The sequence below is a fragment of the Lates calcarifer genome, linkage group LG4 (assembly GCF_001640805.2).
Source record: "Lates calcarifer isolate ASB-BC8 linkage group LG4, TLL_Latcal_v3, whole genome shotgun sequence".
NCBI classification, from domain to species: Eukaryota; Metazoa; Chordata; class Actinopteri; family Centropomidae; genus Lates; species Lates calcarifer.
The window spans coordinates 11,067,141-11,091,994 of NC_066836.1; the positions used below are offsets into that span (position 1 = coordinate 11,067,141).

Consider the following 24,854-nt stretch of genomic DNA (forward strand, 5'->3'; position numbering starts at 1 on the left):
TTTGTTTTGTGAGAAATGAATATTTGAAATATCAAAACATGAACTGATGACTACTCAGCATATTTGGGTTTGTAATTTTGACAGTTTGTTATCTTTCTTCATCTATTGTTACTACCCATGCACTCCATCAAGCCCTATTTTGGGGCAGTTACTCTTACTGAGGAAACATTAGTTTCTTAGAAACATTAGAGCAACCCGATTGCTGCAAGAGCATTGCTGAGGGAGCCATCTGACCCAAATGAAACTAGATCATTCATGCAAGAATAGAGCACCAATGAAAAAGACATACAACACAGTCTACAAGTCCTGCCCCGACAACCAATCAAATATCTCACCCAGCTGTTCATGAGGTGACCATGTGCTGAGGAAGACCCTGAGAGACTGCGAGCATGGACATAAATCACAGAGCGGGACGCTGCAGTTGTTGCCTGCGTCTGCACGTGGTGAAGACATTGAGATTTTTGCCATAGCTGCTTTTGAGAACTTGTCGTTAGAAGTGTTTGTGTTATTATTCTGTTTTCACTTGGGTTTTGTAAATGTGTCTCTTGTGATGAATCGCCTGCTGCCCATAAACACCTCTGTGTCTTAAAAGTAACACACCACAATGTCTATTAAATTAGAGCTGACAAACAAGCAATTCTATAAAAAGCCTGTTTATTGGTGTCGGTTCATTTCTGAAACTGGAACGCATGATTAATGTTCAATGCTGGCCTCTGCAGATTGACTGCGCAGTAGATGAGTAATATATGTGATATGAGAGCTTGCCTGAAAGCCACATGTGTTCTTTGTGTAGACTACAGTATGAGTGTACCCATGCTCTGGTTCATCTTGATAAATGATCTGGATTGCTCTCGCAGTGAGATTGTTAATGTGGCCAGAGGAGGTCTAGTTTTTCCTCTTGTCCAAGGTTATTTAAACTAAACCAACCATTCCTTTAAATGTCTCAAATCCCTTACAGCATGGGCCACAGCCTTTATGCCTGACAGAGGAACGCTGTTTTGCATGTAGCCTGATTATTATCTGCTACACAAATTGCTAGCAGCTGGGTTGTTCACGGCTGACGGTTCCATAGTTTATGTATTGAAACTGTTGGAATGTGGACAATTACCACTTTCACTTTCTCACAAAAAACCCTAATACAGTTTACACAAACTATTCTCTTGAAAATCCTACTTTAAAAGGGCTTTATGAGCCTCCAGGGCTGGTTCAAGCAGATAAAGAATATGCTTCCCATTTCATGCAGCTTTCTGGTAGCAAGGACAAACAAAAACAGAGACTATTTTTCATGAAAAAGATGACCTTTTTTCACGTAATTTCACTTAAACCACGCAAGTCTTTTACATAATTGAGTTCTAACAAGGCTTCATGTAAGTGAAATATGTTGTACCACCCACCTCTAAAGGTCTGCTGAAGGTTAAATTTTACCAGACTCTAAGCTGGACTACTATATCTCTGTTGTGATTTAGGGGTCACAGAAAGAGGAAACCGCAAAGAGGTTAGCCAGCAAATTGTTGAACTCCCAAAAACTTTCTCCTCAGAGTTTTTGCTGCCCATCATATGCTGATTTGTCACAGTGCAGACTATGTCAAAGTCGAGCTATTTCGCTACAGAACAAGCCAAAATGTGGCTACATGAATGTAATTTTAGGTTTCATTTTGGGGAATGATCACGATTGCTCAAGTAAATGAGAGGAGACAAAGCACAGACTTCTGTACAGGATCATTAGAAATGTAGAAGTTGTATAGCTTTTAAAGAAGCACAATAATAATGAGAATAACTTTGATTTTTAGTGTCTTTTTTTCTTACAGGAAAAATAGTAGTAAAGGAGAGGAGAAATGGACTGAAAGGAGTCGAGCTGTCCTCTTGTCAAAGCCAGTGAGCACCTTGCAAGTGGTCGAACAGTTTAACCTATAATTACTACAATTAAAATAATACTCATATTAACAAAGAAAAATTGCTTCCAAATGGTCTTTCACATGCGCAAGAAAAGAAAAACAAAAACACATGGCACGGTTTGGCTTCAGAATTTTGGCACCAGAGCATGACATGTCAAATCTGAATTATGAATCTTACATGCGAGTAAATGCAGCTGGTTTATCAAGTTTTACCATATGACACTGTATGTTTTGCAGTCTGACTTATAATTTGAAGTTCCTAACTCTTGTTCTGGTGATGGAGATGGCCATTTTGTTGCTGTGCTCTCACAATGCACGCTGGGAAATCCCCACGTGCGCATTTTGTCAGGCATGACTCCAGAGGTCAGATACAGGCAAAACAACTCTAATGTGTCTTAAGCCACTGAGAGGATTCAGAAAGTTGTTCATGGACCACATAACTAAAGAGGTCAAAGAAGGGAGTGGGAGACAAAGACGGGGTGTGAACACAATACGATGTGTGTGTCTTTCCGCGGGTAAGCGTGTGGATTTAGGAGCTTCGGTGACTGATCATTTCCATTCTAATCTCTCACACACTGAAGTGGTCCCCCGGGACAGAGAGTAAGGTAAAACGAGGGAAATACAGTAAATATTGCACATACCACCCTGACGTGTCGCAACCTTTTTTGTGAGGAAAATTGCAGGGGGTTGACATCAAAGTCAAAAGTGCACCGTCGAAATCAAAATGTCAGCCGTATGCCCTATAAAAATCACTGGACCCCTCACTCCTGTGATGAAGAGAAACAAGGGAGACTCCAAAGTCAACACAATTTTCTCCCTTTCTTCAGGAAAAAAAAGCCCCATTTGCAGGTTTTGCCCTTTTGCTGCTCATTGACTAAGGAGCACTGTTAAAGAGACCTCCAGCGGTATTACTGCTTGAAGATTTTTTCTTTAAACTTCTGGCAATAACGACCTCATGTCCAGTAAGTGCCCTCCCAGTGAAGTATTGATGTAGAGGCCTGTTTTGCTGTGTGAGTGTGAGGGAGTGATCAGAGGAGTCCTGCAGACAAAAATCGCAGCTCTGACCCTGCACATCGGTGATTGATGTCAAATGTGACCATGAAACCCAACAGGGGTTGTTGTACTTTTGATTTTATTGGCCACCATGTCAGGCTGTCTGCTCTCTGTGGTAAAAAGACCTGCATTGCTACAGTATAAGTCTTTGTGCATGCACGCTGTAGAGACACTGCTGAACAACAGTATAATGATACGTTAGGGTTTGGTAAATGAATTCTTGTCCTATTTGTAGAGGCAACAATAAACAGAGTGATTCCCATATGTCTGTCATCTGACCACAATGATATAGAATATTATACCCTGGGTAATTTGAAGTGAAGATAATGATAAAACTCAATGTTAGCAGTACATTACTCTGCTTTTTTAGTTGTGGAGCACAGAGTATTCCTGTTTGGCTTTATGTATGTTTAGAGAGTGTCTAGGAATTTATTGTTTAAAAAAAAAACAAAAAAAAAAACTATCAGCCAATTAATCTCTAACCAGCAACCGCTGTGGCCACATGTGAAAATTACTGGGTAATGGTAGAAGAGTCACAGAATTAGCAAGTAATATCAGTTACACAACAACTGCTACATATATGAAGTCTGACAGCATTAGCCACCATAAGCTACTAGTCATAGCAGAACAAGTAAGGCTGTACTAGCAAAGCCTCTGAGTGAAGATTCTCATTGTCAGTGAACATTTTACTGCTATGTTCAGTATCAACATTATGCGTCTTTCCATGTATTTTTGCTGTTGAGAAGTAGTGGTATATAAAAGTAATTCCTTAGGACAGGGTTATTTTATGAAATATATCTGAAAAGTGCTCGCTGCCAACACAAAGTACTGGAGCCATATGCAAAATGTTGACTTGAAGCATGAGACTGGGTGTATTAACTTTTTCAATATTTAATTAAAACACAATCTTTCCACTAAGCTCAACCATGTTAGCTGTCTAAACCCACTGTAACAACATGTGGGAAGAAGGACATAAACCATAGTCTCTGTGAGCAAAGTTCTGTGCTTTGTGCAGCCAACCATTGACCCCAAACTCTCTACAATAGAGAAATCTCACACTTCCTCGACTGCAAAATTGCCAGTGAGCATAATCTATGTAGCAATTACATTTCTTCCACAACCGCCAAGGCAAAAGAAATTAGTACATGAACATATTTGGAAGAGATTCTGTTACAAATAAGTAGGGTGAGATATTTATATCCATTTTATTGGGCTAAATGATAAAATGAGAATTCAGTAGAAAAGAAGGCCTGACCATTACTGAGCATTTTCCCTCAGAAAATTATGTTTTGGACACTTCTCCTTCCTTTTGAAATTTAATACCAAACATATACTCCTTTTAAATTCCTAAACAGGAGTAAAAGAGAAAGGCTTAACTCACAGACAAAAGGAATACAATGAACACAGACTGACCAGGTTTGTAAACAGGAGCAAGTTGTGTGCAATTTACTGACATCATGTTACACAATTTCTGGGATCTAAAGTTCAAATTCAAGTTCACAGAGTTACCCCTTGCTGCCATTCCAGGCTCCAATTGTGCAAAAAGCTGATATTATTGGCAACCAGTCATCTTGTCCGTGCCTGATCGGTTGAGCGAGCCGTAGCTGGTGGGTGGTTTGACCGAAGGGACCAACAAACTTGGCTTGACGAGGGTGGGTCTCGGACAAATGCTGTGCAGGGAGTACCCGCCTATCTGCTGCCTGACTAATGTGTTGGTTTTTTTTATTGAGACTGACTGGAATAGGATTCCCACACATCATCATCCATCCAAAACTCCACGTCCATCCATGTTTTACTTGAGCCTGTATACACCTACAACAGTTTGCGGAGGCATTTATGTACACATGCATGCACATAAATCCACATTGAATATTGGTTACACAAAATATCGTGACTCTCAGACATAACTTTACAGTATTTGTTCTACAGATTATAATAATTTTACATTGGCTAGCTAGACGGCAGAGGAGGTTCGGTTGTGTTGAATCTAAAATGATTGCTCTGCAGCAGAATATGTCTCATATGCGTATGTGTGTGGGATGGCTGCAGAGGCGAGATGTGTAGAGAAAAGCAGCGAAGTAGAACACCCTCCCCTCGGCGTCCACTGAGTGCAGTCAGAGCAATGGGGGAGATGTAAAACACTGGCTGCATTTTTCCTCCACATTTATGCATACTCAGAGAGGAGAAAAATAGACCCGTGGTTTATAATTCCCTGATTTCTCTGGAACATGTATCGAAATGAAAACGAGTACAATAAATTCACTTTTAACTGCCTTCCTGGGAATTAGCCACATAGTCTGGACTTAAGGAACTCTCGTACTTTCATTAAAAGCCACATCATTCCTTGTTAAAGTAACAATGTCCATCTCATAGAGGCTGCAGCATGTGTGTAGTGAAACTGCGTGATAAAATCTGTGCTCAGAGACGTTGCGGTTAAAACATGGAGGTAATGAGTGCACTGGGTTTTCACCAGTATCTCTTCACACTTTCCAAAATTGACCTTTTTATAGCTACATTGTTGATTATTTTTTATATGGTTCACCTTGTTTATGTAGTGTTGCTTCAGCTGACGGTCCAGCTCACTGAAAGATGATGACAATGGCTTCACAAAAAGCTTTCAGTAATGACGTTTTAATATGCATCTCTGGGGAGGCCGGCTGGACCAGGTCAGACAGAGGAGAGGATTTCTGTTATGGATGTATAAATTAACTCTGGCTTCAGTTGCATGTTATGGACTCAGTAGTTTGCCACAGGAACAAGCACTCTTTTCGAGCCTGACGGATGTAAGTCAGCCAGGGAGAGGAAAAGGAAGACGGTATCTCTTTCTGTGAAACCTCAAAATTTGCAAATGTATTTTTACATGAAAAATGCATTATGTATATTATTCATAGACTTCTACATTGATCAAGTTTGATGAAAAGATTGGTGCCACTCATGTCTGTTAGCCTCCTAGCTTAGCACAACAACTTGTAAAAGGAGGAAACAGCTAGCTTTAGATCTGTCCTAAAGGTTTAAAAAACAAAAAAAAAACAAAAAACAAAACAAAACAAAAAAACACTAACAAAACTAAACCACCCACCAGCCAGACAAAAACCGAAGCATAGAATTGACAATTGTTGGGGATTTATGCACCAGGCTGTTTCTTGGCTAGGGTAAGTAACTTCCTGGAATCTCCACTGGCTGCCTGGCACTGATCTGCTTGTCTTAACTTTCAGCAAGAACGCAAATGCACATATTTCCCAAAATGTCGAACTATTCCTTCGAAACTTTCTGGCATTTTCAGGCAATAAACAGTGCATTTGTTCTTTATCAGCTGTTCCCTGGTGCTTGCAGGGGGGCATCAATCAAAAATCGACCCTGTTAGCGTCTTGTGGTCTTGCCAGAAAAACATGGCTTGGGAGGCAGCTGGAGCCAATAGGGACTGAGAGAGAGAGAGAGAGAGGGGAGGAAGACAGCAGGAGAGAGGGTAGCTATGTGCAGGGGAACTGGGGAGGCACTGGGGCGTAATTTAAACAGGCGACGGCTGTTGCACAGACAGGAAATGAGAGGAAGGCTAGTTCCTGGGATGGGACTGAATTGGATGTTTCAGACCCAGACCGGTATCAGAAAGAGGAGACTTATGTGGCGTTGTTAAAGGTAACAGTAAGGTCATTGAGAGCAGCATTTCCTTTTCTGATCACTGAGTGAGCTTGTCAGCACCGCTATCTCAGTTCCCACATCCCTCTCAAATCATTTCAATGGGTTGGATTCAAAGTCTGAAATTCAGGCCGGAGCTGAATAAGACCTCCTGTTGCTCCGCCTGTTTATAAGCTCCGCTCTTATATGCTGCTGCTTTGATTTGAAGTTTTGGGCAGTTTCATCCGATGGAAGGAAGTCAAGTTGAAAAGGCAAAAAATATTCCAATATTACATCAAAAAACAGGATAAAAAATATGCTTAGGACTGGTCTGAGAATGCCCAGTGTGACTGGGTCTTTTTTAGCCTGTGGTTTTGATTTAAAACAGACACACAATACCATAGTCAGAACCCCACTCTACCCAAGCATTCATGTCAGTGTGCTGCAGGAGCAGACAGGCCCTGAGCTGCTCTGGACTGTGTAACATCCAGCCATCTTGTGAGTTCTCACTGCTCAGCCTCATGAAGTGCAGAGTCCAGTGCCAGCCCGCCAGATTACTGCCCCTAATCAATCTGATTAGCCTGAGAGGGCGGACACCTAGACCCACATCTGGACTGCATGCTCTTAGTCCCCACAGTTTAGTCTGACAGCAGCAGAGCTGAAGCACTCGGCTGCACAGGAAGCTGATTCTGATAGTCCAGTGACGTCGGTGGCTACAGACTTTGTGCACTAATGTGAATATGCACTGCTGTGTTAGACTCAAACCAAGCCAAGTCCCAATAAATGAAGCATACGAAATACAATCATTGGAAGGATTTCTCACATGCATTAAATCTTAAGTTAAGAGTTGATATAAGGTTTTATTATGACAGATGGCATGAAAGGAACGTGTGGGAACTGAGGTGTCTGCACATTTAATGCAACCCCAATCTAGCTGTTCAAATGAATTAATTTCTATAGTAAAATTTCATAGCACTCCCCTGTGAGCTCATTTCAACCATGCTCTAATGACGGTGAAATACAAGGCCACACGTATCAGCCCAGTTCCCCTCACTTTCGCTCCTCACAGGCAAGAATAACAGCCACATAAGTCATTCCAGGCCTTCTATTATAAACAGGTGTCACTTTGGTGATAAAAAATGACATCTTAATTCAGAGGCGAGACGCTTTGTCAGAGCGGATTAACACATCATCAGAAGCGATTTATTTTTATTGTGCCAGCATCATTTGGGTGGGGGTCGAGCTTGTCAGTAGTTCTGGCCTCCTGCTTCTCCCCAGGGGAGCATTGGAGTGACAAGTTCAGCCTTGATGTCTCTCTCTGAATGAAGAATCTCCTGGCGGGAGATTAGTGCTGTGCTGTCGCTCCTAGGAACAGATGAGTGTTTAAGATGTGAGTGTGTTTTTTTTAAAGTTGCTCAAGATTCAGAAACAAATTCATGTGTGTACTTAAGTTGTATAGTTTGGAATGTGTAACATTACTGCCAGCCAGACTAAGCTGCCTAAGCTTAAATCACTATCATGGAATATAAGGAAAAGTTAAGATTGTATCAAAGTGAAGTTACAGATGATGACACAGGCATGTTTGCTGTTTCAAGTTTGCACCACATAGCAATCACAATCACAACCAGGTGACTGCTAATTAGTATTAGGTTGATGATGGTTTGGAGTCAGCATGGCTCAATAGTTTTCTCCATTTTGTGTCCGAGAGGACAGTAACAATCTAAGTTAGTGATAGGACAGTGCATTTTAGGACTGTGCCTGCTTGTGCTTGTGCCACAGACACTTTTAACTTGTGAACCAATCAAGTATCTAATGCATTACCCACTTTTCTATGGGGAACCTTTAAAAAATGATAGTATTTCATCTGTAATTCACAGTTGATGATGTTTATTAATTTTATTTTATTTTTCTTTATTTGTTGATTTGTTATTTATTTTTTGGATTCTAGTGGATATAACTGGCATATTCACTGGTTATATTTAAAGTAGCTCGTGGAGATGCGGATCACACGATCTTTTACTTTTTTTGAATCTATGTTGTTGCTTAATATGCCGTCACAATAAATGTGTTGACATGCCTTATTCTTCACTAGCTAACAGTAGAGGGGAACTGACAGGCAGTGGTCTCCGCAGGCTTGTGCTTGCTGTGTTTATGGACACGCCCGGTCCTAACCGTCTGTTTCTTATAAAGGATATCAAACGGGGAGAGCTGCCTGAGCCACAAAGCACCTGTTTCCGACACTTCCACTACACATGTTTGCTGCTGTGTTCAAAGAGCCTTCAGAGGATGGAGACACCGGTTGTGCTGCCTTTTGGAAGAAGTCTTAAGATTCTTTTTTTTGTTGTTGTTGTTTTTTTTTTTTGTTTGTTTTTTTTTTTAAATCACGAGACATTGTCACCTTTGGTTTGACGTTGGTGTTAATTTCTGCAGTGGTGACATTTTGCTACTTTTACTGCAACTTTTAGTACTTTTACATTGTAAATTTTTTTTTCAGGCTGTTTTATTTCAAAAAGCACAAAAAACACATATCCTGCAGGTTATTAAAGAGTCCTGCTCTTGAAAAACAGACATTTGAACTTTGCATACAGTACAACACAATATTATGATGACACTGATGGGGGAGATGGGCAGTCAATGTTGGGGATTGTGACAGGGGATGAGCCAAATGTGATAAGGACAGAGGAAAAACATTTTCAGGAAGACAGCAGGGTTTTTGTGTCTCACAGCTCCTGCTGTATGAATAGATACTAGCATTTATAAACACACATGAAGTGATAAAGCCAAGCCCATAGGAAGGAGAGGAAACGGCATTATCTCCCATGTTGTTGGTAACAGCAGGGAGTTTCAGGTAGGATGTGATTGCGTGTGTGTTTGTGTGGATGAGCAGTGTTTTCAAAGGGTCTAACACCCTACAACACCTTTTTGACTTATCAGTTGATCTAATTTAATAAAATTTCTTGAGAAATCTTTCAATGAAAAAAACCTGACTGATTAAAAAAATAATAATATTTTGCTTCTTGAGAAACAAATATTGTACTACAATAACCAACAGACAAAAAGTTAATTATCAACTTTGTTAAACATCTACTTTGTTGAGTCCACTCACACCGTTTTGTTTCTCAACTTTCTCCTCAGTTTGAATACCACAGTATTCCTGTTGCTGCTAATCTGCATAACACATTCAGTACATTTACAAGTACGCAAGAAACCAGGTTACTCTGAGACACCAGGTTCCAAAACAAACTCTTTTACAGGCACTGTAGTAACTTGGTTGTTGTGGAGACCTTATGTAGACTACTTTTTTCAGGTTTTCAGTTTTAGTCTGACTTTTAACTCCTTGTATTCATCCCACTGCTGTGCTGTTGGTGAAACATTCCCTGACTGAAGTCTTGAGTTCCACCTAAATAGACTGCAAGGGTACACATCATGTATATTTAGTCATTTATCCATGTCCAGCGAGGACTGTATTCATCAACAAAACGTGTAAAGAGGTCTGCATTGAGAAACCACTGCAGTATAAACACAACTGTGTGTGCGCCCCCACTGTTCTCATCTGGTTCTAGATTACATTTGAGCCTTTAGTCAGACACACATATACATTCACATTGTGTGATTTTTAAGTAATCAGAGCTTTGTGTGCGTATAAATGCACTGTGTCTACACTGCCCTTGACACACACAAGTTGCCTGCAGCTTCTTTTCCACTGGCAGAAAGTTTTACCAAGGAGCATAATGTATGCAGAGGTTCCTGCCAGTTCATGTCTGTTCAGCTGTACATGTCTCCTGACCCAACACAGGAGGAGCCACTCACCAATTGCCCACCCATTATAGTGGTTTATTGCAACACCCGAACAAGTCAGTGGAAACAAGGAGGAAAAAAGTAGCATTTTTTGGGAGCAAGATTCTAGTCACTTGAAAGCAAGTATCAGAATTTATGTACCACACCACGCTTGTGTGTGTTAGCTTTGCTTTCAAAATGTGCTTGTGTTTATATATGTGGATTTTGAGAGAGCAGAAACTAAGGCTTAGAGAGGGGTCAGCAATTCGACTGATAGCAGGGAGGTAGCTAGGTGAGGTGAGGCTGTGCTTTGTGTATGTGCGCTATGTTGTGTTTAAGAGGCAAGTCATATACTTGTTGACCACATGACCACAGTGAGCACACAACATGCTGCCCTGCAAATGCCTTTAAACAGGAAGTTGACACAAAATTGGATGCTGAGTTAAGTCATGTCAGCTAACCACAGTTCTTTGGCAACAGATAGCTCTTTGTAAATGGGGATCTCTTTCATCTGGATATCATCACCTTTTTATTCTGTCTCTGTCCATAAAATACACACACACACACCAAACAATTACTCCACAGGGTTAATGGTAGTATTACTGTAGAACAACTGCAAACACCACACTTTACTGTACACGTATGTATACACACACATGTACACACAAACATTCAGACAAACATACATTAAACTGCTACCTCCACTGACTCCCTCGTCCTCTGCCCTCCTCTCACCCCTGACCCCCCAGGTAATGAAAACAAGATGTTTTTATTCTCCTAGGACAGCGGGTAACAGCAGTGCAACTCAAGTTAGGGCTCCCTCTCCCCTCCTCACTGTGGACGTTCTATAAATACCCTTACGACTTTCTTAAATATGTGACAAAAATACATTAACAGAGTTTATGGGCACACATTTGGCTGGAGAAAATAAGGAGTCCACCAGTCTGGCAGCGAAGGTGAGGTGACAGCTAAAGCTTTGTGGACCTGCAGAAAATCCTGGACACTGATGGACTCAGATGAGGCTTACTGAAGCAGACATAAAACAGGGAGTTTCCGTGCCCGTGGCAAAGTGTTTCAATGTACTGTAGGCATCTGCAGTTTCCACTAAGTGAGGTGAGTATTAGTCCCAGACTCCACACCTGATCTTCATTTTTCAATTTGTAACCAATCTTCTCACAATTAGGCACCAAATGTAAGCATAAACATGCCAGATATTCATCTTGTTTACATCAAAGGCCCAAAGCATCACTATACCCACCCTGCCCCACCTCCCTCACTTAAGCCCCCATCAGCAGCATCCCACCCAGGCTAAATTCTGCCTCACTCCATCACTGGTTCTTTTCCTGCCATACATTAGTCCTAATCAAGGTCAAATCCTTTTTGTACTTCATTTGTTTGAAACCAGCTTTCTTTGTGTGATGAGGATAGATGGATGCTGCTGTGTCACTTCTGAATATGCGCCCTCATAACCAGAGGATGTGGCCAGCCTCCTACACAATCTGTGCAAGCCTCAACTGCAGTCCATTGTTTGATATGTGGCTGCATCTTATTTTTTCCCCAAACACAAAGTGTGCAATTTAAAACCTGTGCAGTTGTGAACTGCATTCATATAAAATGCCTACAAATCAATACAATAACATGTCTCTTCATTCTAGCTCTCTAACAGTGGCTAACAGTAAGTTGATTTAGTGAATAAAACAAGGTATTGTAAAACCTTATCAAATATCTTCATAAACTTCCAAAGGGGATGCCTTCTACATTACATGTTACAATATTTTTCATTTTACACGTAAGAAGGCCCTGCTTCTTTCATATGATTTCATTTTAGCAGAGGTTTTCACAGGAGGACCACTGCCACCATGTGAGAACACTCTGTGCCTTATGGAGGAAACCCGGCTTAGTAATTAAAGCAGAAATCCCTTCTGAACCACAGTCACTCTTTACAATAGCATGTAGAGACAATGAATAGACAGGTAATATGTGCTTTCTACTCCCTACTCCCTACTCCCTACTCCCTATCCCCTATGCTCAAGCTACTGCTTAGGTGTGTTAACAGAACTCTGCTTTGGCACTCAACTTACTTGCTTCAAACAACTGGCTGTGTTGTTCATGTATACACACACACGAGATAAATTAGCTCTTTGCATGGTTTCTCTTCTTAAGCCAGCATCTGTAATTTGGAACCTTACCTTTGAGTGTTTAACAAAGATGAATTATGTGGCATTAGATTTCAAAAGGTGGTTCAAACTCCTGGAATAACACTGAAATCACCAAATCTTTTATCAAAAAATTCTATTATGCATGTGCATACTTATATATATACTGTATATATTTGTGGGTTTGTGTCCTATGGCTGCATAGCCTCAGTTTATTTTGATTAAACAATAAAGAGTCACTGTAAAATGTTTCTCCAAGAACACTTCTGGGTCTTTTTACACACTGGTTGCATTTTAAGAAAATTTCACATGCAGTAAGATTAGAGCATGATCACTAAATATACTATTTGTCTGTAGTATCTGTGGATGTGCATGTGTGTGCATGTCTGTCTCTCTCTTTATGAGCTTTCAAGCGTGAGTGTGTGAATGCAAGTATGTTGTGATTGACACTGGTGTTTAGGAAGCTGTCTCTCTACACATTTTGGGTCAACTAAGCATTTCAGTCTACCTATTGTTCAGTGCTTGTGGACATTCTATCCTTGAATTAATTGAGTACTAGTTTACACCACTTCTGTGTTTGAGAAAGTCATTGATCTCAATCAACAGTCCATTATCTTCAGCAGGCAATTATGCACATTGTCACTTTTGCATTTAGCCCTGTGACTCTGAGGTCACAGGGGCCCAGTGTAACATGAACTGCATGGACGACACCCCTGCCTCTCATATACAGAGTCTTCCAGGGTAAAGCACCCCTCAGGGAGCCTTTCTGCACAAGCACACAGAAAAGCCAGTTTTACTCAACTCTTTATTAAACTTCCACTGCAGTGTGTCACAGTTTAGTCATTCTGTGCCGCTAAAAGAAGTTTAAATGCTGAGAGATGCTAAGAAATCCCCAAATTATCACACTGAACATAGTATTTCTGTTTCAGATGGTATGACGGCAACTGTTCTGAAGAAGGCCAGGCAACAAAGCGGCCTCGAGGCCAAAGAGCATGCAGGTTTTTGTACTGAGCAAGACAACAGCTGATTTCACTGATTAGCACACTCTCAATCAGGGAGGAGGGATGGTTGACTGACATCACCTGGCTCAGCAATTAGACTAGAAACTTGCAGCCGCCTGGTCTTTTGAGTTGCTTGCAGTTGCTGAAGAAATTTACATGTATGCTACTGCTTTATGCATGAAATTAGGACATGTATGCATGATTAGACTGAGCACCATGTGTACTTTATAAATTCCACTCTTTAAACTAAAACTGCTGTGGTAGGACTGCTTAGTTCAAGCTAGAAGTGCACTACAAAAGTTCCTCTTTGGGTAAATTTCAAATTCAGCTTGTTCAAAAGTAAAATATAGCAGGCTATACCTGCAGGAAAATATGAAGGTGTAATTTGACTGTATAATATATAAGGTGTTGAATGATGTCTGTTAATGCAGGATGGTAGGGTATGATGCAGTGCACTCTCAGACAATCACCATGGCTATATTTCATAGAAAAATTTCAGGGGAATATTTAAAATAGAGAGAGGCGATCCAGCACAAATATGAATGGCTGACTTTAAACACCTTAATGGCCCTCAGACCAGGACTTGGCAGTGGCTGAAGTTATGAGTAATATCCGTCTGCAGGCAGCTAGTTCATTTAAGAGACGAGCAATAAATGGCTCAAGTTAGGGGGGGAGGAAAATTGTTGCGGTTCATTTTAAACAAGGTATGGATTTGTCTGTTTCCTTTGTTTTTCACTTCCAGAATGAAAATCGTAAATAATAAATAATAGCCAGTATTTTGTGGTTTCATATTTAGCATGGCACAACAAGCGTCCACTGAGAAATGATGGTACAAAATAACTTGTAACAGAATAACCAAATCCAGATTTTAGGTTAGAAGTTCATGGATGCCTTTCTTATTCGAAACTCCACATTCAAACTTTGACCTTCTAATCAGGCAACTCTACCCTCTAGCTATTTAAAAGTCACCATGACGGTATTAAACACATTCTTTAGCATCTTCTCTGCAGTGACATACTTTTCAAACAGCATTTGTCCATTTCTTTTTTAGCCCCTGTAATCTCCATGCTTCCTCCTTTAAGCCAATCCTCATGTTTTCTCTAGCACTGCTTGTCCCAACCTTGGGAAAAAGCCCATTTCCTCCTGGTTCCAAGTTCTCCCACTGAGGGACGAAGTGTGTCCCTAAGTTCAAGCAGCACCCCAGGCAATGTGAGGGGTGAGGAGAACAAGAGGTGGACCAGTGTTAGAGCCAGGCAATACTCTCCAGTGTGTGGGAGAAAATTGCAGGGTTAGTGACCTGACAGGGAAATAAGAAAGGCTTGAGAAAATACACAACAAACAGGAGGCAAATCATCAACTCATGGTCCTGATAAATATTGTCTGTGTGATGTGGAAAGGTTAAAGTGTGAGTCAGCCAGTCAACTCTGAAGGCCAGTGGCTATATTAATGCTCCATTTTCTAATTTAGAGGTGACAAAGTGTTGTAAGCTCTAAAGAAGCATAGACAATCACAGAAAGCAATGTTATCATTATTGCCATCCAAGTCCAGTGACAAGGATTAAAAAACACTGACAAGATCATCATCAACATAATTATCATTGGCATAGTTGCTACTAAGGATCAGTGGTAATAATGTCTTCTGTCGTTTTTGCAGAATCAACTGGTCAGTATACTGAGGGTCAGATGGCTTCAGATACCCCCCGTGGCTTTCTAATGCTGGGTTAGGGGATGCCTGTGTCCAACCATTTCGTAACTTTCCGAAAACCAATGTTCACACCCACTTCACTCTGTGATTGGGCAGCTGTGCATATGGGGCTGTCTACTACGAATGTCTTCCTGACATTATGTCCATATTTAAACAACTATGACGGGTGGCTTTTCACTCCGTCTTCTAGTGTGGCCACTCAGTTCAGCTATTAACATGGTGAGAAAGCACATATTTTTAATTCATGCATCTTTTAACCTTTCTACCATATAAATTTGTTTCTCAGATATCCTAGCAGGAAAGAACAACCTAACATGATGTGTAAAATAAGATTATTGAGGTATGCCTTTAAAGGCAGCACCTTTCACTCCCTTCATCCAGCCTTCCATACTGAAAAATAGTGCACATGATAAAAATCATTGTCACGGTCTTTTCGTCTAATTTCCTGTTCCTTTGTGTTTTGTGTGTGTGTGTGTGTGTGTATGTGTGTGTTTGTGCATGTGGGTGTGGTGAGCTGCACCTTCTCCAGATGGCTTCATCAACTCACCTGCACATCATTACCTCATCAGCCCTGCAGTATTTAAACTCTGTTGCTCCCTTCACTCGATTTGCTCAGTGTGTTGTTGATGCTTTGGCAAACTAGTTTTATGGTCACTTTTTGCTTTTGCTTTTTTATCTCTAGCTTTTTCTGAATCAACCCAGTTTCTCCTGCGCAGGCAGAAAGGCAGAGAAGATGGGTCATGTCTTCAATCTGCCTGCCTGCCTCATTAGCTAGCTCCAAACACCAGTTGGTCTTCACTACAGCCTATCCAATAGCCTATTGTCCATAGCTGCAGCCTGCCTATCCTTCTTCATCACCACTACCACCTTAACAAGTAATAATGGCCTATTATTATAATAACTTGCTACAAACTAACCACTACCTATAACATACAAGCCATTTCGTGCTCTATTATATAATATCCCAATATTTTACAGCTGCTTGGTGCTACTTTCAGTGTAAATACACATTATGTAAATTATTAGCACATTATGGCCTTCCAGGGCAGAAGGGCTGTGGTGCAAATTCCCTACAGTTCCCACAGAAGTGCATATTCACAGGCATACAACATATACAATAGAAGTGACTGACCTGTACAACTGTGATGACAGACAGTGCTCCCCAAAGTTCCTGCTCACACTGCAGAGCTGAACAGCGCCCACTTCTAGGCAAGATGGGACGTCAGCTGGAATGCAAGGATATCAACAGTAATTCATTTTCTATGGTAATACACAACTATGTTTTGAGTTAGTTTGGGTGTGTGGTCATGTACAATATAATTACATTTCTTATATCACATTCATCAGTTAAACTTATTATAGATACTAGAAATGGAAAATGTCAAGAGTGTGAAAGAGAAACTTGAGCCATCATTGTGGCATATGCCAACAGATGTCTGGATGGCACGACTGCCCAATAACGGATTAGCAAAGGAGATTTCATCAGTCTCTGGGCACAGAGTGTGAGTGAGGAGGACAGGGGTTGAAAGACAAATTTTGCCACAGGCCAAGATTAGACAGTAGCGTGATGGATGTTCCTCTGCTTCTAATGAAGCTCCTGTCTCATATTAGCCCAGGGTGAGGGAAGCAGAAAGGGAGGAAAGGAAAAGAGGCTGCAATGGGAGGGGGGCCAGAAGCAGAGTTATCTCATGCTAACTTAGTTAGCTGATAGGCTCCAGGGATACAGGAGGAGAAGGGTCAAGACCCCAGCCAACGTCCCCCAAGGGACTGAGGCACAGAGAAGTCAACATTCCTGAGAAACTGTGAGACCTTCCTCCCCTAGAGAGATGGAGAGATGAGGGAAAGAGCAATGGAAAGGGGAGACAGAGAGAGAAAAAGAACCAGGGAATTTTGCATGTTCTTTCCATTTACCCTCCTTACAGAACAATGAATGCACAAACACACAAAAACACACCTCTTCATGCATCACATACATTTTTCCAGCCCTTTGGCAAACTCAGGCATTATTAGTGACTCATAAACTTGCACTGACCCATGTACACTCATTCCTGTCATTATTTATGAAATATTTTTAGGCAAACTCCTAAAATAGTCTTTCTCTCCTCTTCTCTCCTCCCCTTGGTGAAGACATTTCCAGTGCAGCGGTGGCTGGCGCCTGCAGAAGTCTGAGGGGCAAGAGGAATTCTTACTAGTTGTTTGGCAGAGAGCCAGTGTTACAGCGATATAGCATGTCAGGTTTATCACTTACATGCGCATGCAAAAACAATTTGCACCTGCGTTTGTTTATGAGACACAGTTTAAAGAAAATATGTGCGCAATCAGCTGATCTAACATTATTTGGCAGATGTGGTGGTTTTTTTAAGATTCTGGCAAATACCATGGGTGCAGGACACTGATAATCACATTATTCATCAGCTTCGTCTTAGACGCTTACTCAGCTGATGCTGGAGCTGGGCCCTGGAGTTATGGCCGCTTCTCCCTGGGATCTGTGTGGTGGATGCCGATTGTCCGTCCATAAGCTTTCAGATGTCTAAGCAAAAAATTGCTCTTTTTTAGGATTTTTTCTTTCTTTAGGATGATTTATTTATTAGAAGGATGGTAACTAAAAGCTCTAAGCTGGGAATTACAGTGACCCTGAGCCTTCTTTTATATATGCCAACTTCAGTAATATGAAGTGTTCATAAGAATGCAGGCCAAGACAGGCTATGTAAACTATGTGTCCCTTGTACTGGAGCCATATTTTGAGGTCTGACAATGAATCAGTTGACACACTGTAATGGCACTTTGTCTGACCTCCACAACTAAATCCCCATCACTCCCCCTACTGTACAGAGAGCACGCAAAGCTCACAGGATTGTAAATCTGCAACCAGTGTGTTTGATTACTGTTGTGGAACACAGTTTACGCTGCGTTTGATCAGTGTTGTGAAATCAGAAATGTGGATAAAACTGAGGCTGCAATCACACATGTTGGTTGTTTTTTTTTTTTTTTTAACAAACACATATTCCCCATGCTGCATGTGTGCAGCATCATGTGTTTTCATGACAACAAGCAACTGTGAGTGGAATTCACACAATAACAAGCTTATTTTGGTTTCCAAGTCATTTCCCAGTTCAAAGTTAGTGCAAGCACCAAAAACAGTAATTCCTGCCTGTTCTGTTCAGCAGACATTATTTTGTCCTGTCTGTGAGCGTTTATCTTTCTTCATCAGATCTAATACAGCAGAGCTTTGACAGCCCTCATTCTGCTCAATTCCAGCTTGTCATCCGTATGTCACTCCTGACAGCCCACACTGCAGAAAGCCCCTCCAAACATGTAGGAATGTATGGGAAATATAGCTTCTTGGAATGCCACTTGCAATCACTGCCAGCTAACAAAGGAACAAGAAGGCAGCCACAACCTTTCCGAAAGCTCCAGACTAACTTTTAAGCATTCTCAATCACTCATCAATAGCACTCTTTTTGCGTTTGACTGTGGGTTGTGTGCAGTGAGAGGAAGTAAATGTAGCATTGCTAGTAATGGCACGGTGTTGTCTCGCTGGTCTGACTAGGAGCCGTGCCCTCCAGACACCCCTTGTCTGGACTGAAACCCTGCAATATCTGGCAGCGGTGGTTGGTGTGCTCAAGGGGTGGAAGGATATTCAAGCTTTCATCGTTGGTTAAAAATAGCCAGCCCCTTCTCTCAGACAAAAAAAAGAAGGCCCTGCTAATAATCACAGCTCTGTACTGGCTGTCTCAAGCATCTGGTCTGAGAATGTGTCATTTTTTAGGAGGGGCCTGGGAAACTGTAGACACCACGCTTGCTGCCCAGAATAAGAACCATGGGAATGATTGAAGGGGTCTTTTTTTTTTCATGCATGTGTGGGCTGCTGAACTAGAACTAGCCTGTCTCCAGGATTGGGCTGCCTTCCTCGTCACCTCTCGGCCGCAGAGCCAGGCATAAGTCACTCAGCGGGCCAGTTTGCCAGAAACAGATGATTTTATGGTTAGACATAAATGAAGGGGGACATGATGAGGTCAGGGAATCGTGGACATGGGAGAGATGTCATCTCTCGAGGGTCAGACAGAAGTCTCATATCACTAACTGCGAGAGTGTTTGAGTGGTTTGTGACATGCCTATGCAAATAAATTACAATTACTACACTATTAAATGACTGCTTGACTCTTGGCCTGTTTTTCCAGGCATATCCTTTTAAACTTGAGGTTTGCTTGACCCTCAAGTTTGACATTTCTGTACATTTGCTTATTAGCTTTGCCTTACCAGGCTAGCCATTTCCCATTTTTATGCTAAACTATAAAAGAAAACAGGGTTTATTCCCAACCAACCCATGAGAACAGAGTTGAAAGAGAAAATAAAGGCTTAAAAAAACAACAACAAAAAACCCATTGTATGTCTGTCAGGTATTACAATTTATGCCCCTAATAATAATAATGCCCCTATAGTTACGCAACAGGTGGCATGTAGCACATTTCATAAGCTAACACATAGGTCTCAGCGTATCTTAGCTGTAGCCACACTATATTCACTCGCATAGCATGTGCAATTATGCACTTGCAATTTACATCATAGAACATATCATACTCATAATTACTACACTTCTTTATTGTATAGAAGTAAACTTATAACAAACATACCTCGTCGGCTGCTCATCAAGAGGGGGCGATCTTATTTACTATTATAGTCGGTGGGATTTTATTTTGAAAAACGACCGGAAACTCTACCCATCACATCCGTCTGTGCCTCCTGATACCGCTTGACACGTACCTGTCTGTAATGCCTGTGATGACCGACAAGTTAAACGAGCTAGATAACTAGCTAAAATGCTATAATGAGTAAAAACAAATGTCCACGGAGAACGTCTTTGAAAAGAGAAAAGGGCTCAATGATGAAACAACAGAAAAGTCTAAGACTGTCAAGAAAAACAAAGCTGAATTTCGTGGGAAATATCAGTCCTACTTAAAGTACGGCCTTTATCGAGACAGGTGATTCACATGCTCCAGGCCTCTTCTATGTAATATGAGGCAACAGGCTATCTAATGAGGCAATGAAGCCTTCAAACCTGTTTCGACACGAAGAGACAGGGCACCCTGCATTAAAAGACAAGACAGAACCCAAGTTCTTTGAAGAACGTGAACAACTAGGACAGAAGCAAGTCCTCAGGGCCAACACAGCAACAGGTGGAGCCGCCCTGAGAACACCGTACTTCGTTGCTAACCATGTGGCTAAGGCTAAGATGTCTTGCACTGTCGGTGGAGAGCTGATGCTAACTGCAGCTGCAGCGTTATGGTGAGTTGTATTTATATTATAATTTACATGAACATATACAGCTCGCTCACCCCTAAACCAGGCACTGTAAATGTAGGAATTAAGGAGAGTTTAATTTAACATTATTTCCATTCTTTTTATTTAAACTGCTGCCAGTATACTGACTAAATGAATTGTCGTGTATATCCGTTTACGCGGTTGATACATCGCATGGACTGGCATTGCAATGAAAGTGTCAAAGCACTCATAAAGTATTACAACCACTATTTCTATATTATGTGGAAAGTGACCGGTGCACTGGTGTGAATTGTCTCAAGCAAAAAATGTGAACTGCCATAAATCTCCTAGCTGCATGTGGAGGAGAAGTTGCTGCTGCCGTTAACTTGGCTAACAATTAGCCTTTATAACAGACAGAGGTGTTCATGGGAGACAAACTGGTTAATGAGTGCTGTCAGACGAAGGCTTGTGATGGGAAGCCTGTAGAATGTAACCTGAAAGGTGAAAACATTGCAGAAAGACGTTGCAAATTTTCTGAATAGGACGTCCAGGATTTTGAACTTTGCTGCCTCGCTGTGCTTCAGTTCATCTACAAGATAAATGTGATGTTTATTTATTTATTTACTTATTTTAGAAAAAAAAAAACTAACCGTTACTATACCAGAAATTATGGGTGTAACATTTCACTAAGGACATACCAGGAGTGACATTAACCTGCAAACTAACTTGCATCATGCACATGCCACATTTGTTTTGACATGATATCTCTCATCTTTACAATTTTAATATAGTGCACAGTGACAGAAATAAGCCTGGTTGTTGTTTGCATGAAGATAAAGGTTAAACCCACTGTAGGTGTTTGAAGACGCTAAATTTTAACTTATGTGAAAGTAAACAATTACATTTGACTGCAAACTAGATTTTTGCAAACATCTGTATCCAGCTGGCACATGACTTGTTGCTACACTGATCAGTTTTGATTGGTTTTCATAACTTTGGTCAACAAATTAGGTTTCCTACTTTCCACATATCATTCTGTGGTACCACCACAACGAGCGAGTGACAAACTGTGAATGAGGCACTTGATTTCTTCTTGGATTGTGGCCCCGCTGAGGCTATCTACATTGAACATGAAGTAGTATCAGAGGACATCTGTGGGGAAAAAAGAGGACAAAACTGAAAATGATCCTGTCAGTAAACTGACTCACAAAAATGTAACTGTTTAATCTACAACCGGACTGGGGATATGACAAGTTAAAATGGGCTCTTCATGTTACACTATAACCATTTTCTAGATTCAGTCAAGGATATTTACAAATATTTATATAAAAAAGGAAGTTTTTATAATGTGTATAATAATTGTGCTCATTTAATCATATCTCCTGTTGAAGTCAGTGCTCTTCTGTTGTTTTCCACTTTTACCACCTGTGAACCACTGCTAGAAAAGAAAATGCACTAAATGTGCTCTGACAGGCAAGCATTGAACTGTGTGGGTAAAAAATAATCTAATAACATCATGCGATTGGGAAAAAATCAGCCAGCCCAGATTTGTTGGCCTGGTTTGCATGCGTCACGAGATGTGTCCTCAGCTATGTGTGTGACCTTTTATTGAAATGGAAATAAATCACATATAAAGTCTAAATGTGTCACCTCCACAGTTAGTGTGTAACCACACACAGAAAGTACATAATACAGACAATAACACATCATTGTTTAGAACCCTCTTTGATCCGTAAGACACCATGGCATTAGTAAGAAGTAACTTAAATTACTTTCTGTCACAAGGGCTTTGTCATCTCAAATCGTCATTGTAACCCACAGTATTTTCATTGTCATCACATGTTAATATAATCTCTACACAATTTGGTGTAAAATTTAGTAAAAGATTCACATCAATTGTAAATTCATAAAGGATTGCCTGTACTTTATTCACTTATTTCACTTTATTTTACCTCTAATATATTTGTTCAGTGGAGGTCAGAGAGATTGCAGTACAGTGAGGGAGCTCCCTATGTGTGTTTGTAATCGGGTATCCACTTACTACCAATCAAAGTTCCATTACTACTGCGTTTTAAGGCATTAGAGATGTCAACATTGTTAAGGCATGTGTATTGTTTTCTCAGTCAAGGAAAATTAGAAAATGAATTCCTCTGGGCTGAAGTGGAGTATGTTGACGAGGAGGAGGGAGCGAGGGCCGTGCGCATGTGTGGGGGTCAGAGGGTGGGTGTCTGTGAGGGAGGGTGTGCTTGAGGGGTGGGGGGGGGGGGGGGGGTGCCAAATTGTGCTCAGTCACTGGCAGATCTTTTTAACTTAGGCAGCTGAATTGTGGGAAAAGAGGAAGCACAGTGGCTCTGCCATTTGTTTTGCTTGCCGTAGCCTCTTGTGCAGACATGCTGAATCTGTACCGATAAGACACAAACGCGCTTTTCTGGCAGTTTGTGTTGCTGTATATTGTGGAGAAAATAGTTTTTGCAAACTGCAGTCCACAACCTTTTGACAGGATGTTGTGGTACTGGTATGAAAGGAGAAAGAACAAGCTCATGAATTCATGGAAAACCAGGTATTTTTGTCTTAACAAAATTGGTACATTAGCTAAACGATAGTCTGTTCATTTAGAAGTAACTATTTACCCTATACAAAGAAACTCCTCTCTCTTTACGTTCCCCAACACCCCCCACCCCCACCCCCTCCATCCCCTGGCAAGGAAATGGCAGCTCAAGCGCAGTTGAGAGCAGTTATGGCATTAGGACAACACAGGCGTGGCTGGCCTTAAATGAGGGGACAAATTGTAGTGCAAGGAAGGCGGGCCGGCAACCAGTGGTGGCACATGGGAGGTGGCCCCCAGAGCAGCTCAGCGGGGTCAAACCGGCCTCCCCAGCCATGTGAACAGGAAAGGTGTGTGTGAACTTTTGCCTTGTCCCGCTCAGTCCATCATCTAGCAAATGGAGCACATCAGCCACACTGGTGGAGAGTGAGAGAGAGGGAGAGGGAGAGTGAGACTGGCTGTGGTGGGAGCTGAGAGGTGGGTGGTGGGGGTAGGTGAACACCTCACACAGGCTCCCTTTGTGCTCTAAGCAGGGGTTTGCATTACTGGGGGGGTGGCTGCAAACTGCAGTAAAGGAGATGGGCGGGGATTATTGGAGCAATACAAGGAGAAGACCATATTGTTGGAGCAATTACCACTTAGTCATTATCATGCTCAAACAGATGATCGTCTGTCTTCTCATTTAAGGTGTCACCTGGTCTTCATTTTCTGCTCAGTAACCATTCATTAATTGCATGTGCTGTCTAAAATGGGAGCCAGTCCTTTCTCTCCTGAAACCAGTGCAGCTTTTCAGTTTAACCTCTCAAACACAGGTGTAACTTATAACATAACATTAATAATGGCTACATTTCATGTGGTTGTGCCAATAAGAGGGTTCTGGTACGGCAAATGCTGACCTGCTGGCATAGCTTACTGGCACACTTTAATGGAAAAGGACCATGATTAATGTTGTTAGTTCCACCTGTGCTTCGCCCCACCCATTATGACTGGTCAATAAGTCATCTTTGAATGCTTGCTAAACTCAGCCTGCTCTGCTCAGTTATCTATTGTGGAAATAGTGGTAGATGTGCATTTAAGCATGTAGAACAGCTTGTGCATTCTGCAGTACATTTGTGAATGAGTCATACAATGTGTTGAATACAGCTGTTCTAAACTATTTAGTTTATCAAATGAGATAGATATCAATCACTTTTGTTGTCATTCAAAATCTTTTTTACATGTTCTGAGATCCCACAGTAGATATGTGAGGATTTACAAGGGAAGACCCTGCTCCATGTTTATATGTTTAAATGGAGTTCAACTATATGAATTTTATCAAAGTAATGTCTGAGGACTGAATCATCACTTATAAAGTGAGTACAGGTGATTGACCATTTGCAGGATTCTTTTGTTTTTTTTCTTTATCACCTGAATGTTGATGTACATAGCACTCTCTGCTAATATGTCTGCATGTTAAAGGCGCAGAGGTTATTAGTTATCTTTTTGCCTGTATTTGGTGCATGTGGACAGGGGAACTGAGACTGTATGTGAGGAAATGCCTGATTTAGTGGGTAAAGTTTCTGGAGAGCTGATCCAGTCTCTCCCTTATGCACACAAGCAAGTGTTAACAATTATAATGTGCATTTCCATCATCACTTCTTTTATTTACTATAGTTCACTCATGCGTGCACCCATCCAAACACTGCATGTGCCCTTAAATGCACAACAACGTTTTGCCCAAATTTAAGAAATTCCGATATTACTATCACTCTAACTGACTCTATTCTGAGATTTGAGTAAATATAACTGGCCAGACTGCTCGACTTCCTCCCAATGGGAGCTGAGTGGGAGTTCAAAAAGATTTAGA

The 24,854-nt window shown here is 41.2% G+C and overlaps 1 protein-coding gene across 2 annotated transcripts in view; it reads right to left on the reverse strand.

Moving 5' to 3' along the window:
• The window catches only part of foxc1a (forkhead box C1a), a 108,952-nt gene that overhangs the window by 56,400 nt on the left and 27,698 nt on the right, over positions 1-24,854 (reverse strand). Inside the window, exons 2-3 of one of the 2 annotated variants that reach the window (XM_018676497.2) lie at positions 16,334-16,427; positions 7,739-7,928 (exon numbers count right to left, since the gene is read on the reverse strand). In XM_018676497.2, coding sequence (XP_018532013.1) covers positions 7,811-7,928; positions 16,334-16,427 — 212 coding nt within the window. In that variant the 3' untranslated portion in view covers positions 7,739-7,810. Of the gene's footprint in view, positions 1-7,738; positions 7,929-16,333; positions 16,428-24,854 lie in introns of those variants that run through there. The other variant, XM_018676500.2, reaches the window with a different exon arrangement.